Genomic DNA, 17434 nt, shown 5'->3' on the forward strand with positions numbered 1-17434 from the left:
AGGAAAATCGTATAAATAAAAATTTATATATGAAACGTGAGAATATATTTGAGATGACTTGTACTTAAATGATTAGATGGTCTATTGACTATATTTGGTCTATGATGACGATCTTAATGTATAAATTAGATATTTGGGATTATACGTTAAAAAAATTGTACTAAACGACAGTATGATCTAATGTAATTATAAGTGACGTCGTTACTTTGACTGACCTGTCTGGACTGGAAAAATATTAAAAAATGGCCTGGTGTCAGTAAATTGATCAACTGAATGAATGATCGACCAAATTTATACTGATTGTTTTATTTATGTTTTCCAGTAGAGATGGAGATTGGTCTATTCATATATTTTTCAATTACCTCTTGGGAATATAAGTGATTTTCTATTAGAAATAAACACTGTGTTAGTTTAAACTTCCTTTATTCAACAATGGTCCAAACAGGAAAAATTGGCTTGTTTTGAACGTGTGTGGTCTGAAAAATTTCTTTACTATGAGGCTGTGTGCAGGCAGCATCCTGTCACGTGCAAATTTAAAAAGTATATCAATAGTAATAAAAGTTTAATTTAAACTTTACTACTTACGGTTAATTACCGAGTTGGGATATTTTTTAATTTACAATACTTAATCAACATAAACCATAAAAAAAAAAACTTCAGAGGATACTTAAAAACAAGTTATATTCTTATCTATTCTACTAAAATTATATTATGATTAACTATAAGTCTATTAAATTAATACTAGTACTAGCTTTTATCTATTTAGTAGCATAAATTGTAGTGCCTTTTTAATTGCTTGTTCATTATATCGATTCCATAACACATAAACATTAATTATATCTTGCATAGCTTCGACTACTTCGTCAAGATTTATATGTGAATGATTTAAAAAGTTCATAAATTTATTAATCTTGATAGTCTCTTCATCCAACTGTTGATCTTGAAAATTAGTATTTTCTATAGTTTGTTGTTGATCTGAATTATTATTTGTATTTGTAGGATTATTATTATTATTATTGTTGTTGTTGGTTGGATCATTATGATTATTATTTCCATTACTGCTATCACCAACTCCATTATTTGCAGCAATATTTCCAGATCCAGCTGGATTATTCTCATTACCATCTCTTCCATTGGCTAGTACTATTAAATCATCTATATGCATGGATGATAAATCATTTGGGCCTCCTTGAGGATTTCGATCATTTTGACCTTGAATACCTGAATTTCCATTATTTTGACCAATTGATTTATTACCATTCAAATCACCAGTATGAGTACTAATACTAGCATTATTACTATTTGAATTACCTCCACTTGTAATACTACCAGCATTACTAGTATCATTATTACCACGAATCATAGATAGATTTTTCTTAAGCACAATTGTAATATAAATAGCTGCTACAGCAATAATATGAGGAGGAACTAGTAAATGTAAATCAGTTAAATAACTATCATTAATTAATGACCATGCATTTTGTAATTCATTATCAGTTAAAGTAAATCCATAAATTGAATTATTCTCAACTAAAAAGTCTCTAATTTGTATTAATGACTTATATGGATGATGTAAAAATAAGTACAGGTCCATTTCTTCAATCAAATAAAATTCAAATTCTGCTAATTTCGTTATATCATGCGGTATATATTCAGGCCAAAGTGTTCTAGCTTCAGACAATATTAATCTTATATGTTGAGGACATTCTTCAATCTTGCATGCTACATATAAACATGCAGTTATTAATAAATATAGATTGACTTCTTTTAAACTTACTCGAGTAAGAAATCGTGTCAAATAAATTTCAGCAGTAGCTAATGCAACTTGTCGAATATTCAATCGTCTCCCCAATTTGACTAATAAGTTATGTAAATATATTCTCATATTATAATCATAATTAATATTAGGATAGTCTTTAATTAACCCATTTTGAATCATTTTCCGTTCAAGCAATAATACTTTCCGTCGGGCTTCCAACAATGAATGCCGAGTGAATTGCCATCTTGTTCGTTGAGATGAATTCCAGAAGTCTGCTGACATATCTACTTTTTTTTTGCACTTGGTTTATAAACCGTAATATCCTTTATTATTAATTTAATAATACTATTGGTTCTCCAGTATCGGCCATATGTATTAATTATATTCCGGTTTCGAATGTCATGTCATCATATGCAGTACTCGCTGTTAAGATCCAAAAATTATCCATTTACGAAGTAAATCCATACCGCAGTACTTATACCAAGTTCTATTTTTTCTTGGGTTGTGTCTCTTTTTTGTTCTTTTTTTTTTATTTATTTTTGGAATAGATTTTATGTACAGACCCCGTTTCAAGATTTACACTAAGTGGGCTATCCACCTTGAATACTTTACTACCGACGAGTATTTTCTCGGGTTCAAAAGAGTGCAGGTCATCTACATGTATAGACATTAAGGGGAATTTTTAGCAATTATAATTAATTATAACTAGGTATAATCAACGAATAATTAGGTATAATTGCAAAGGATTCTTATATAATTGATATGTCATTGGCATATCATTGTAAAGTAACAAGTATCATGGATATATATTCATGGTATGTATCTATCAATTATATTGATTTTGTATTCATAATACATTTAAATATGCTACATTAGTATTAGTACATTTGTCCACATTCGTAAATCACCACCGTTGATCTGGGCTTATCGTTTGAATCAACGGGAGTACTCTCTATTTTATCTACAGTTTCAAATCCTTCAATTACTTTACCGAATACAACATGTTTACCATCTAAGTGGGGTGCATCTGCACAACAAATGAAAAATTGACACCCATTGGAATTAGGTCCGGAGTTGGCCATGGACACACTATATTTCCGATCTATATAAATTAAAATGTTAGTACCATACGTAAAATGTCATTAATATCAAATACTTACTATCGTGTGGGAATCCTTCATCGGGGAAACTAGTAGATCCATATATGGTTTTTGATCCCAATCCATTTCCTTTGACGAAATCACCACCCTGAATCATAAATCCTCGTATAATTCTATGAAATATACTATTCTTATATCCAATGGGTCTTCCATGTTCTGTGTACTCGCCAGTACAAAATTGTCGGAAGTTCTCCGTCGTTCTAAAAGTATATTGAGTTAGAAATGATGCATATAGTGTTCATTTATATTATGATTATACATACTGAGGTAACTCATCTGCAAAGAGTTCTATCTTAACTCTTGGTTGTATCTCATCTATATAAATTCTCGTTAGTATCGGCGATAATCAAGTTTATCTCATCTCTCTTCGGTATACATACCACCAATCTTAATCTAAATATGATAAATTGTTAATAATTTTTGTTCAACAAATAGTCAGTTAACTATCGGGAATACATACATCAAAGAAAACCACGGGATTCATTAAGGATAAAGAATATAAGATATCACGGCTTTAATCACTGGCGAGCAACGGAACGGCTCTTCTCGAATATGACTGTGCCCCACATAAAATGAAAATGCACCAGCGGACAGTACCCGAAAAAATCTGTGCCCAACCCAACCAAAATTAGTTCATTATATATAATTTAGCTTTGATAAATCATAAAAGGAGGTGAAGATATTGATTGGAAATTTGAAAAGATTGTACTGTAGTAATTTTGAATTAGATACCGTATTTTTATATCATAAAATATATAACCTGCAATGACTCCAGCTCCTCCTAAAAATTTCCATACTTCGAATCCCGAAACTGAGACGGCTATAGATCGTACCATTCCGGATTTTCCAGCTGCTCAATTGAGTGATGAAGATAAGTATTTTACTCATCATAAACCTCCTTCATACCTTCCTGATCTTGAAGATGAAGTCAAAGAATTCATAGAATATCATCAAAGGAATACTCATAAAAGAATTGTATTAGTTACAAGTGGTGGTACTACTGTACCATTAGAAAATAATACCGTTAGATTTATTGATAATTTTAGTGCTGGTACAAGAGGTGCAACTTCAGCTGAATACTTTCTTGAAAATGGTTATGCAGTAATATTTTTACATCGAGAGTTTTCATTATTACCTTATTCAAGACATTATAGTCATACAACCAATTGTTTCTTAGATTATATGACTGAAGTTAACAATAAAGTTGAAATTAATCCTCAATTTGCTGATGAAATGTTAATTGTATTAAGAAAATATAAACAAGCCAAAGAATCAAATTCATTATTATCAATACCTTTTACAACTGTTAATCAATATTTATATACTTTAAAACTGGTAAGTCAAATTATGGAAATTGTTGAAAAGAAAGCAATATTTTTCTTAGCTGCTGCTGTACTGGATTTCTTCTTACCTCAATCTAGAATGCCAACTCATAAAATTCAATCTCAAGAATCAGGAGGCAAATTAGAAGTTAATTTAGAGCCAGTACCTAAATTCTTAAGTAGATTGGTTGATAATTGGGCTCCATCAGCTTTAATTGTTTCATTTAAATTAGAAACTGATAATTCAATTTTAATTAAAAAGGCTAAAAATGCTTTGGATAGATATCAACATCAATTAGTCATTGGTAATTTATTACAAACAAGAAAGAAAGAAGTTGTATTTGTTACTCCAAGTGGAGAAAATAGTTGGATTAAATTAACTGATGATCAAATATCTAAAGAAGTTGAAATAGAAAGTCTCATTATACCTCGAGTTATTGAAATTCATACCCAATGGATTGAAAATAAATAAATCTTAACTTTTCTATAAAGTTTGTCTATATACAAAAAAATATAAAACAGAATATACTAATAATACATAACCTTTTTACAAGAATGTTACCCCAATACCATATTGAATACCTTTTCTTAAAGAATCAGATTTATTGGCGGTAATAGGTAATACAAAATTCAATTCGAATCTTGCCATTGGATGATTATATAATAATCCAAATCCAAAACTAACAGAATATTGACCTAATAATTTCTTAAAACTTGTTGAAAGGTCTGTCTTATTGATTGATACTAATCTACCATAATTTATAAAGTTATGAAGTTTAAAATTTGATTCTTGAGATACTCCAGGAATCTTTGATATTAATGAAACTCCTCCAGTAAAGAATATATCACCACCTATTGAACTATTATGATCTCTTGGACCTAAACCATTTAAAGTAAAAGATCTAACATCATTTGGACCTCCAATAAAGAATCTATCTAATACTGAAGTTTGAGGTTTCTGTCCCAAAGGATATATAATTCCAGCTTTATTAGTAAAAATAATTGATGAAGGAAGATTTGGTATTGGATAAGTTAATTGAGATTCAACTATAGATTTTATAAATGGATATTTATTAATTTTAAATAATCCACTATATTCAAGTCCAAATCGGAAATATCGTCCAATTGATGGTAAATGTGAATTATCCCTGGAATCATAAATTAAATTATATATGACTGAAGATTTAAATGATGAACCTGATTGATTTAATATAGTCATTGATTTTGAACCTTTATTTTGTAATACTTTCCAAAAATTCTCAAGGATAAATTCATGATTAAAATTAGTATTATCATATTGAGTAAATATTTTATTACTAAAACCTTGAGTTGTAACTTCACTTTGAATATGTTCTAATTTTCTAGTATTAATATAAAATAAATTTTCATTTATATAATTAGAATTATTAAATACTGGCATATTATAATTAAGTAAATATGATGATTTAGTTTTAGTACCAGTTGTTGCATCAAATGATAAATTTTCAGCTCCACCAAATAAATTTCGGAATTGAAATTGTATATATCCATCTCCTTCACCATTACCAATATTTGTACCAGTTTTAGCAGAAAATTTCTTAACTGGAATTATATTAAAAATAGGTACAATATTTAAACTTGTACCATTATCAGATTTAAAAAATGATCGAGGTGATTGAATTTGATTAACACTTACAAGTAAATTCTCTACTAAATTTAATTTTATAAATGATTTAGATATTGATTCAATTGATTTTAATAAATGTTGTAAAGTTATTGGTCTAGTAGTTTTTAAAAGTGGTTGGAATTGAGATTGAAGAAATGTATCTCGGAAATCTCCACTATTAGTAATTTGAACATTTTTAATCTTTATTGGTTGTGTTGAACTATCTTTAAATAATTCTTCAAGAAACTGTTTGTTTTGATTAATTATAAGTTGTTGCTTCTCTGTTTGAAGATCTAATAGAGCTTGTTCCTCCTTGGTGGGTTTCTTATCATCAATGGGTGATTGGGCTCGTGATAGCCTATCTATCATATCCTCTTCATGATCTAATGACATGGTTATTATATGGTTGTCTTGATACTGATGAATGGAAAATGCTTCGCTAAATTAGTGTCTAACAATTTTTAATTTTTCGTAGGGCTCGCTAATTTAGTGGCTGCGACAAAAAATTAACTTTTAGTTTTAGCGACCACTACCCTAAAGACTACAACTCTAAAGACTACTACTACTACTACTACTACTACTACTACTACACTAAATATTAATGGATAGAATACTAGTACAAATTGTAATGATTCTTATATACACACATGTACACTAACAAATAAAGATGACTACGACTACTACTATGACTAATCTTGAGGAGGAGAAATAGCTAATTGTGGTACTATTGAAGATGGATCAGTTTCTTCAGTATGTGAAGCAGATATATCGGTAGAATTCATACTTAAATTAAGTGATTCTCCACCTCCATACATTTGGAAATAATCCATAATGGCATTTTGTTCATTAACACTATGAGTGGTTTTTATACCTTGAGCTGCCTTTTCTCGAGCTTCTTCTTCAATTAATACTCTTATACATTCTTTACCTGCTTCAGTCTGGAAATGACGACGTAATGCATCAGCTCTAGCAAATTTTCTACCACACCCATAAGGTTGACCATTTTTTAAAAGTCCCCAACATTGAAATTTCTTTTCACCAGTATGTAAATCTTCATGACGCTTTTTATCATGTTGTCTTGCAAATGCTTTACCACAAACTGCACATACGAATGGTCTTTCATCAGTATGAGTTCGTAAATGAGATTTCAAATTATATGGTCTAGTAAATCGTTTTTCACATAAATGACATGCATATACACTAGGATGCTTCTGAGTTCTTTTTGATGATTGATTAGGACTAGCTAATTCCAACATCTTTTGTCTAGAAGTATTTGTTACAGGATTAAGACTATCCAGAGGTTGTAAATAATTACCATCATTATTGATTAATTCATCATCATAATCTTCACCATATAATAAATCATTCGATTCATCATCTGGAGGTAATGGAGAGCGTGATGTATGTCCAGATACCTTTTTAGCTCGACTTTTTCTTCTACCTCTTTTCATATCTTCATAAACAGAATCAGGATTATCAGAATGATATGAACCAACTGGACTTGAAGGTCCATATCCAAAATTATTACTATTAGGGGCTAATGTATTATTATCCTTTTTGATTTGTTTCTTAGGTTCAGGAGTGATTGATTTTACTGATGAAGTATTACTAAATAATGAAGGAGTTCTTGCTAAATCTTCTCCATCATCTCCACCACCAGTGATATCTTCACTTAAGTAATAATTTCTCTTATTTTCAATTTCAGGCTGTTGATTATTATAATTAGAAAGATTCGACTCAGTCAATAAATTCACATTGGACAGAGATGAGTTAGGATTAGTAACTGAAGCATTCCATACTTGTTGATTCTGATCTCTATGTTGTTGAGACGGTATGTTAGACGATGCTTCAGGTGGAGTAATTACGAATGAATGAGGATTTAATTCAGAAACAATGTGAGGTGGGGGTATTATTGGATCATTAGCTTGAACTTGGACTTGCTGACTATACCCAGCTAAATTCGTTAAATTTGTATTTGAAATTGAACCTCCTAATTCAATTTCGGAATTGAAAACTTGAAGGGAATCATATTGAGATTGAGATTGAGATTGAGATTGAGATTGAGATTGAGATTGAGATTGAGATTGAGATTGAGATTGATAGTCAGATTGAACATTTAAGTTATTATTAATATTGTTCCCTACATCAGAATATGCTGCACCAGATACGTTAGAAGGAATAGGTGGAATAATGCTGTTGGAATTACTGAAATGAGACATGGCATCCAAGAACGGACTTGCGGGTCGAGAATAATTATCTGATAATAATGAATGAGATGAATAAGCACTTGGAGACTTTGGTATAGCCAATAAGTCGGCAGAGTTGAGTTGACCCTGAAATTGTTGATCACTTATAGAATGGAAACTACTACTTCTTTGATGGTATATATTGTTATTGTTATTGTTATTATTATTATTAGGAGATAATAAATCTGAAGGTTGTGGTTGGACTTGAGGTTGAAATATTTGGCCTGATTGACTTCCTGGTTGAGTGACTTCAATAGTGGGAGAGAACTGATTTAAGGATATATCTGAACTGTTATCTAAGTTCAGATTATAAAATGAGGTGCTATTAGATCCTAAGTATTGGTTTGGAGGAGGTTGAAATAAAGAATTTGATTGAACTTGAGAATGTTGATAAGTTTGTTGTTCATTAGAATTGGTAGTTGTAGGAGTATGAAAATCAAATAAGGATGGAGTTGAAGGATTTTGTTCTGAACTTGAAGTCGTTGCTACAGTTGATGGAACATAATGATTTGGATTTTGAATTTGATTTGGATTTGGATTATTATTATTATTGGCAGTATTAATACTAATATTACTATTTGTATTTTCAATTTGAATAGTTGGTGGTGATAGATTTAATATATCATATAGATGATCATCCGATTGGGAATTCAAATACCCAGTATCTTGACTACTAGTCATAGTACTAGTAAGATATTTAAAAAAATGTATTAGAAATAACCCTTAGGTGAATTGAGATAATTCAATATTGTATATATAATTTAAAGATTTCAATAAGGTATAAAATTGAATAAAGGGAATTTAAAATATTTATAATCCAAATTGTTTAAAGTACAGTTCGATTAATTCACAAAGGGAACTATGTATTATTTCTTTATTGTGTCACCTGCTTGCTCCAATGTGAGGACTTTTTTCGCCGTTGAATTAAGTTAACTATTGTTATTAACTAAGTGATATAGGTAATTAAAAGTATGGCGATATAATAAATGATATAGATAGAGGAATTAGAGTTTATCAGTGGGGTACGTTCAGGTCATGCTTCATAAATAATCAATTGATAATCATGATAATGTAGAATAGGAGACAATTAATCAATTGTGTATTCATTTCATTTACTAAAAATCCATAGTTGGATGCAATATAATTGCTAATAAAAGACTTTTTTTTATTCCTTCTGCCGTGCCGGACATTAATGTGAAAAAAAAAAAGTAATGCGACACAGTAGAACATCACTGGAGGGCTAAACTTTCCTGTGTATCTAGTTACTATCAATATCCTCCAAACAAATTCGGCCTAATTCAGTCATTGAATGGAGTGAGAATAGATTATTCCCTGATATGCAGTGGGAGGTCAGTCAGGATAGTTGAGAAGAAAAAATCGGCGCAGTTGATAAGCTGTAAAATACGCACTTAGAAAAACTTAACTTAACCTGTAAACTATTACATAAGTGATAAAATGGGTGCCATTATGACTAATGACATTTTTTATATCTAGTATATGTTGTTAAGAGTTTTACTAAGCATTGGTAAGCTAGAGATATATATAGTATACCCCTGACAGAACCATATCCTAAGCCCTTGTAGAAATCCAAGAAAAAAATCAAGAATGTTGCTTGAAGTATTAAATAAGCAAAACGGCTAATTCCCCTGAAGCTTCCTTTTTTCTCTGCGAAGTGTCTAAAGACATAAAGAACAAAAGATGGTACAAAATAATCAGATATGAAATAAATAAAAAAAAAACGAGGCAAAGCAAATGGACATTTGAACCGGAACCAGTTCCGTTTATATTAGCTTATATCTCGGATCTTATTAACTAACGGATAATATGTCGTGTAATTACTAGTTTGAACTCGTATGACTCGTAAATCTAGTTCGATATGGATGTTACCATTGTAAATTTATTTTTAGAAGTCTAACCCCCTCCTTTTTTAACTTGTAATCATTGTTCCACGCCATTACATCTAGTCATTCATTCATTCATTTGCGTATTATTATTCTCCTATCTATCAGTTACAGCCCTAACGGCTGTATATCTCTATATAATTTTAATACTGTAAATCTATAACTAAGTGCCAAATATCTGGGGCATATGACTTGATTTTATTAATCCCTTTTATCTGGTCATCATTACTTACTCCGTACTCGCTTTTAATAAACTCAATTAACTTTTGAATCTCATCAATATGATAATTCTCATGAATGTGAATAAGGGTTGATTCTACCAGTTTTTGTCGGTACTCTTGTAAAATCTTTCTAGTTAGCAACCATGAGTTATATGATGTAGGTAATAATCCTAAGTTTATATGACTTATATTCAATGAATTTGATGGGAATGTCGTTAATCTTCTCGTAACATTTTCATTACTTTCAACAAATAAAAATACTCTTACACCTTTCTTAATATCTTCTTGATATATTTCATAATTAAAATTTTCATCATCTTTTTGAACAATCCTATACTTATACTTACCATTAATAGATCTTCTGAATCCTTCAATTGACCATGGATTCAACTCCCAACAGAATAAGGTGGCTCCATTCTTCAAGTAACTAAGTGAAAAATATCCAATTCCACAATATAAATCAAATACTATAGAATTATTCAAATTCTTATAAGTAGATAAAATTCTAGCTTTTTCTTTTATGTTACCTCTTGAAAACATAGTATATTTGGGACACCAAGTTTGGAATATACCATTTTGAATAACTGTGCACCAAAATGCCAGAGAAAAGTCTTCCTGTGTGGGTATTGAATCACATTTATTGTCTGGACCAAAATCTCCATATAATGGAATCAAATTAACTGGTTTTCTCATTTCGTTATTGGTTTTGATTATAGGTTGATTAACAGCAAAATGGGTAATTTCAGAACCAAACAACTTTTTATTCCTAATATATTCAAATAAAGCATTGAAGTCAACGTTATGCCATATTTCATTGTCAAATGAATTATAATTAAAGAGGATCATCGGAGGATAAATTGACCATTTCTTAGGTATATGCTCGATTAATTTATCCTCTTGTACATGTAAATTATTTTTGTTAAAGAACTCAATAATGGAACTCACCAACCCATTACTGTTATTATTGGAAGTTTCCTTAAAGTCTTCATTATACTCATTAATACTAGCTATTGATTGTTTTAACTCATGAGGTAAATCATTGATATCTGTTAAATATGTAAATATTCTAGTACTAGTATCAGTTCTTGAAATTTTTTTTTGCTTATTCAAACCATTAATCAGTTCCAAATAAGTCTTTATGGGCTTGATACTCTTTGCGTCCTCTATTTCTATTATCAAATAGTTTCCCATTACAAGTAATTACATACATATAGCATTTTTCACAACCAATCCCATTGCATCTCTCGATAAATGTCTCTATAAAACTTTTGGTCGTGTCCACTAGTCAAAGATTACCTAATCAATGCAAACCAAGTTACTGTTATGGTACGATATACGGGGGAAGTACATAGACGTTTCAATCAATTTTATTAAACGAACGACGAGTTTCTAATTGGTCTGAGACCAGTTGAGGTCAAAGATAAATATTTAAGTTTATTGAATTAATTGCGTTTAAGTAATTTCTATACAGATGGTAGTTGAATATTTCCATTCAATTACGACTAATCAGTTACAGTAATCAACCCCAGAAATCATTTTACTTTAGTATTTTCATTCCAATTGTAAACTTCTCTTAATTGCCCATCTTTTTAATTGTTCATAACCATATGATTTTTATAGTTTTTAGAGTTGTTACACACATTTTCAACTTCAGAATTATAATTCGTTAATCCCCTAAATAAAACCTACCACATTCATCTGGAAAATACTATATTAAATATATGAGAAAGTGGTGGTCGTGTCCCGTTATCAACAATACACGATAATTTTTTTTTTCACCTGGGAGGGACGTGTAATTACCATAGTTCAACAAGTGTTCAGTAACCTCGACCATTATGATCTCAAGTTAACTATTCACCCTTGTTCAATTCCTAAGTACTACCAAGGACAAATTAGGTTCAACAACCATACGATAACCACGAGTTCGGCCTCATCAACATCATTGTACGAACCATTCACTGCCACCCACCATTCCAATCCAGTTAATTTAATTCATTCGAACCTGGACTCATATTATTCAGTTCAATCATCAAACTAAGAGCACCCACTTTTGTAATTATACGATTGTGAGTTTTATTTTAGTTATCTCTATTTCTTTTCATTTTTAGTAAGCACTAAAGCAGCTATAACGCGTGCATTCAATTTAATCCGACCTTTAGTCCGTCCTTTTCTTCCTTTCCTTTCTTTTCAGAACTTGAAGTAGTACGTTTAAAAAGATTTTTTTGATTCAATTCGACTTTGTATATCATTCCATATCATTAGATAGATAAATAATAGATATTCTTGTCTGGCTACAAAATTGATCCAATTCTATTGTTAATTTGAGTTTCTTCCATTTCAATTGACTCAAATCCATATTATATTATATTAAATCATTAGTTTTGATTTACTTGTTTAATAGTCATATATTTTATTTTAATAGACCAGACGTTTTCAATTCGTTTAAATCAATTTCAATCCTCAATCGTTTGATAATTATATATTCAGTACTTTTGCTATAATGTCAGATCAAGAACAACAACAACAACCAGCTCAACTTGAGCAAGAACAAGTCCAACAGCATGAACAACAACAGCCTACTCCAGCTGAGTCATCAACTCCAGTTGCAGTACCTGCTGAAAATGAAGTTGTTCCCGAACAACAACAAGTTGAACAACAACCACAGTCAACTCCTAACGCAGAAGAACAACCTCAAGGAGAATTAAATGATCAAAATCAACAACCAACTACTACCCCAGCTTCTGCAACTGCTGGAGGACGTGAAGTTTCAAACAAAATTTTATATGTTGGAAACATACATAATAGTATATCAGAAGATAATTTAAAGGAATTATTTTTGGTTGCTGGTCCAACCCAATCAATTAAGATTTTAAATGATAAAAATAAACCAGGATTTAATTATGCCTTTGTTGAATTTGAAAATACTCAAATTGCTGATCTTGCTTTACGTTCTCTTAATAGACGTATATTAAATAATACTGAAATTAAAATTAATTGGGCTTATCAATCATCAAATGTTGTTAATAATAATTTAACTGAAAATGATGAACCAGTGTTTAATATTTTTGTTGGAGATTTATCTCCAGAAGTTGATGATGAATCATTAAAGATAGCATTCTCAAAATTTAATTCATTAAAGCAGGCTCACGTAATGTGGGATATGCAAACTTCAAGATCTAGAGGTTATGGTTTTGTTACTTTTTCAAGTGAATCTGATGCTGAATTAGCTTTACAAACTATGAATGGTGAATGGTTAAATGGTAGAGCCATTAGATGTAATTGGGCTTCTCATAAACAACTTCATAATAATAATGGTAATAATATTAATAATAATAATAATTTTAGACATAACCCAAATAATCGTCATAATAATCCAAACAATAATTTACATCAACATCATCATAATTTACATCATAACAATAATGCTAATAATAGATTACCAAATCAACAATTTAGACAGTTTAATGGAAATATTAATAATAACATCAATAATAATAATAATAATGGTGGACTTTTATCTTCACAACTTAGTGGTGGCATTCCTCAACCTCATCAACAACAACCTTTGAATTCTAATTTACAATCAAATGGTGGTGCAGTTGGTTCAATTCCTCCTCAATTCCAACAACAAAATGGTTTACCTCAACAACAACAAGGTGTTTTAAATCCTTCTATTTCTGCTAATGGTGAAATTAATAATAACAATAATAACAATAATACTAACAATAATAACAATAATAATGTCCCAGTTATGTCCCCTCAATCTTATGATATCGTATTAAGACAAACGCCTTCATGGCAAACTACAGTTTATTTAGGAAATATTGCTCATTTCACTCAACAGAATGATATTATTCCTTTGGTACAAAATTTCGGTTATATTGTTGATTTTAAATTTCATCCAGAAAGAGGTTGTGCCTTTGTTAAATATGATACTCATGAACGTGCTGCACTTGCTATTGTTCAATTGGCTGGTTTCAATGTTAATGGACGTCCTTTGAAATGTGGTTGGGGTAAAGATAGACCTCCAATTGGTCAATTTCAAAATTTCGGCCGTGGTGTACCTCCACCTCCAATGTATGGTCAAGGTAGACCATAAATATAAAAGTTTATTGACTTGATTTCAATTATAAATGAAATTTCATTCGATCATTTGTTTGTGTTTTATCGTTACCATCGTCCAACCTAATCGTTTTTTTTATTATTTTATTTTATCTTAATATCTACATCTATTATTAATTTTATCTTTTTATAATTATATTGTTTTATCTTACTCTACTTATATTATGAGTTAATCTGGTCAGGGTTGCTTCCCTTTCTTTTTCCCCTTATTTTTTTTTATATATCTCCTCTTATCCTTTGTTTACGTCTTTTTTAATTAAAAATATACAAACCATTCTGTATCAATTTTAATAGCTGCAAATTATGTCGGCGGCAATAAGTACTCGTAGCCAGAAAATGTCGCTCACAAAAAAAAAATTTTAATTACGATGTGAATTTTGACATGATCATCAGAACTAGAAACGAAAGAGAAGCCGAGCTAATTTTCAAATCTAATTTAGACTTAATATATTTCAGACATTTCAAATAGTCTAAGTGTTTGAACTAAACTGTGAATAATCTTGATAGTTTTGCTTTCTTCCCTAAGTCAGGGTAACCAGTCAGAACCCATTGATGTTATCTCCGTTTGTATCACGAACAGCAAAGAGACGTTTAAATAATCAAGTTATATTAACAACAGTAATAGTTGTATTTTTAATTGCCTTATCAATTGATTTGATAACGGACGAACAAAATTCATTCAAAGTGGGGTTAACTAATTATATAACCAATTTTCTTACATTTGGTGGTCTTAGCCTGTCCTTATCGTTATCATCTTCATCTTCTTCATCTTCTACAAATTCAATTTCATCTTCATTAATTGATATATTTAACTCAAAATATTCTAGAAAATTCTCCTTAACGACTTCTGTTATCTTTATTGCCTTTTCATTATATTTCATTACTGGTCAATATCAACAACCTTCATTTAATTTAATTCAAGTATTTAATAAAGCTATAAGTGTAATGTATAATAATAGATTAACATCTTATCGTGGAGGAAATCGATTTTCTCCTTATAATAATGGTAAAAAATCTAAAATTCAACGTTTTGCTATAAAAAATGGTGGTGTTGTAGGTGGAATAAGTAATGATGGTAATACATGTTTTATGAATTCAGTAATTCAATCATTAGCTTCATCTCATCAATTTTTAAAATTTATTGATTCTTATCTTTATACAAATGTTGACAAGACTCAACCAAAACAAGAATTAATATTTACTAATGCTCTTAATACTTTATTACAAAATGTAAATGGTAAATATGGTTCAAGAGGTAAAGAATTTAGTACTAAACCATTATTAAATAAAATGCCAAATGGTCCAAAACAAAATTTCTTTTCTGGTTATAATCAAGAAGATGCTCAAGAATTTTATCAATTAGTCATGAATTTATTAGAACGTGAATATAAAAAGATGACATCTTCAAGATTATCTACTCCTGAACCAGAATCAGAAACTTCTTCATTAAAATCTCCTGATAAATTCATTGAAATTTCAAATATTTATAAAGTAATATCTGGTTTAGATGATTTAGGAAAATTAGGTAGAGTTTATGTTCCTGCTAATCAAGTTGATCCAAATTTAATTGATTCAGATCATAAAGTATATCCTTTAGAATTAATTACTCCTGTAGATGGTATATCTGCAGAAAGAATAGGATGTTTAACTTGTGGTGAAGTTGGAGGTATAAGATATTCCGTAAATAGTGGATTAAGTCTTAATTTACCACAAAATTCTGCTTCATATTATTCATCATCAAGTTTTGAATTACAAGCTTTATTAAATGAATGGATAACTCCGGAAATTATTGAAGATGTTAATTGTAATAGATGTGGTTTAAATCAAACTAGAGATTTCTTATTGGATACTTTACAAGATTTAAATCAAAAAGATGATTCAGTTATGAATACAAAATTAAAAGAACAATTTCAAAATAGATTAAATTTAATTGAACAAGAACTATTAAAACCTCATATTGATGATGAAGTTTTTGAAAAATTGACTATTAAAAAGCACATTAAAAAATCAAAAAAATCAAAACAGATCTTTTTAAGTAGACCTCCTCCATTATTATCAATTCATATAAATAGATCTGTATTTGATCCAAGATCTTATGCTATTGTTAAAAATCCAAGTAATGTAACATTTCCTGGAAAATTAAATTTAACTGATTATGTCGTTGAACCAAAGGATATTAATATGGATGCTAGATTACCATTTAGAAAACAGGATGAAAGAGTTATTTCACATTCTTCTCATACAGATGATTTATCCATATCTCAAGCTCCTCACAGTCCACCGTCAGATTCTTCTATGTCTTCAGAAGATGATGCTCCAGTTACTGAATCTGAAATTCATTCTGCATCTACTGGTGCTAGCACTGCTGATGATTCTATTCCTACTACAAGAAGAGTACTGCAAATTGATCCAAGATTAATTTATAATTTAAAGGCTGTCATTATTCATTATGGTACTCATAATTATGGACATTATATATGTTATCGTAAATTTAGAGGCACTTGGTGGAGAATTAGTGATGAGTCAGTTTATATAGTTGATGAACAAGAAGTATTAAATGGTGGACAAGGAACATTTATGTTATTCTATGAATTCGATGATGGATTTAATGAAATCTTACAAGATGTTTCGGATAGTGAACCTGAATCTGAAGCTGAAGCTGAAGCAGAAGCTGAGGTTGAATCTGAATCTCAGTCTAGATCTAGTCTTGTACCAGTTGGTACAGGTCTGAATTCTTCACAAGAGAATATAGATAATGAAGATGAAGCTATAGAAAATGTTACTTCCTCATCTTCATCATCTGAATATGAGCAAAAGTATAATCGTAAAAATGCATCTTCACAAAGTATAGTTGAACAACATTCTTCAAGTAATGAAGAAATAAGTAGTAGTGATGAAGAAGAAATAGAGTATACTACTAATGGTACTACTACTGGGTATGAATATAGAGAAGAAGGTGATAGTTCAATAACAGATTTACATATAGCCGAGGCTCAAGTACATTTATAGCGTAAATACATTAAGTAACTATTAAAAATAAATAAATCTATGGTTCTTT

General features: G+C 29.9%; 8 protein-coding genes across 8 annotated transcripts; 3 read left to right on the forward strand and 5 right to left on the reverse strand. All coding sequences in view use genetic code 12, as the record gives it.

Annotated features, from left to right (window-relative positions):
* Nucleotides 1-309: 309 nt before the first annotated feature.
* SSN8 (cyclin-dependent protein serine/threonine kinase regulator) lies at nt 310-2130 on the reverse strand. Its single transcript, XM_064879859.1, has one exon. The coding sequence runs from the start codon at nt 2039-2041 to the stop codon at nt 755-757; it is 1287 nt and encodes a 428-aa protein (XP_064740900.1). The 5' UTR covers nt 2042-2130; the 3' UTR covers nt 310-754.
* A 507-nt stretch (nt 2131-2637) lies between these two features.
* On the reverse strand, nt 2638-3220 carry RJT21DRAFT_81460 (cyclophilin type peptidyl-prolyl cis-trans isomerase; the record flags this gene model as incomplete). Its single annotated transcript, XM_064885291.1, has 3 exons — nt 2638-2861; nt 2920-3119; nt 3183-3220. Coding segments are annotated over 3 exons (462 nt in total), but the record flags the coding sequence as incomplete, so codon positions are not given.
* Nucleotides 3221-3290: 70 nt separating this feature from the next.
* On the forward strand, nt 3291-4751 carry RJT21DRAFT_10906 (phosphopantothenate--cysteine ligase). The gene has a single exon (XM_064879887.1). The coding sequence runs from the start codon at nt 3685-3687 to the stop codon at nt 4711-4713; it is 1029 nt and encodes a 342-aa protein (XP_064740902.1). The 5' UTR covers nt 3291-3684; the 3' UTR covers nt 4714-4751.
* On the reverse strand, nt 4623-6336 carry SAM50 (SAM complex subunit). The gene has a single exon (XM_064879889.1). The coding sequence runs from the start codon at nt 6277-6279 to the stop codon at nt 4789-4791; it is 1491 nt and encodes a 496-aa protein (XP_064740903.1). The 5' UTR covers nt 6280-6336; the 3' UTR covers nt 4623-4788.
* Nucleotides 6337-6428: 92 nt separating this feature from the next.
* On the reverse strand, nt 6429-8997 carry CRZ1 (DNA-binding transcription factor). The gene has a single exon (XM_064879890.1). It carries the CDS (start codon nt 8811-8813, stop codon nt 6576-6578), a length of 2238 nt encoding a protein of 745 aa, XP_064740904.1. The 5' UTR covers nt 8814-8997; the 3' UTR covers nt 6429-6575.
* Nucleotides 8998-10047: 1050 nt separating this feature from the next.
* TRM12 (Trm12p) lies at nt 10048-11496 on the reverse strand. Its single transcript, XM_064880610.1, has one exon. It carries the CDS (start codon nt 11443-11445, stop codon nt 10177-10179), a length of 1269 nt encoding a protein of 422 aa, XP_064740905.1. The 5' UTR covers nt 11446-11496; the 3' UTR covers nt 10048-10176.
* Nucleotides 11497-12754: 1258 nt separating this feature from the next.
* On the forward strand, nt 12755-14353 carry RJT21DRAFT_4170 (uncharacterized protein; the record flags this gene model as incomplete). Its single annotated transcript, XM_064884482.1, has 1 exon — nt 12755-14353. The coding sequence occupies one exon, from the start codon at nt 12755-12757 to the stop codon at nt 14351-14353; it is 1599 nt and encodes a 532-aa protein (XP_064740906.1).
* Nucleotides 14354-14684: 331 nt separating this feature from the next.
* UBP1 (ubiquitin-specific protease) lies at nt 14685-17434 on the forward strand. Its single transcript, XM_064879897.1, has one exon. It carries the CDS (start codon nt 14929-14931, stop codon nt 17383-17385), a length of 2457 nt encoding a protein of 818 aa, XP_064740907.1. The 5' UTR covers nt 14685-14928; the 3' UTR covers nt 17386-17434.

This window comes from Scheffersomyces amazonensis (assembly GCF_036850825.1).
Source record: "Scheffersomyces amazonensis strain UFMG-HMD-26.3 chromosome Unknown RJT21scaffold_1, whole genome shotgun sequence".
NCBI lineage: Eukaryota > Fungi > Ascomycota > Pichiomycetes > Serinales > Debaryomycetaceae > Scheffersomyces > Scheffersomyces amazonensis.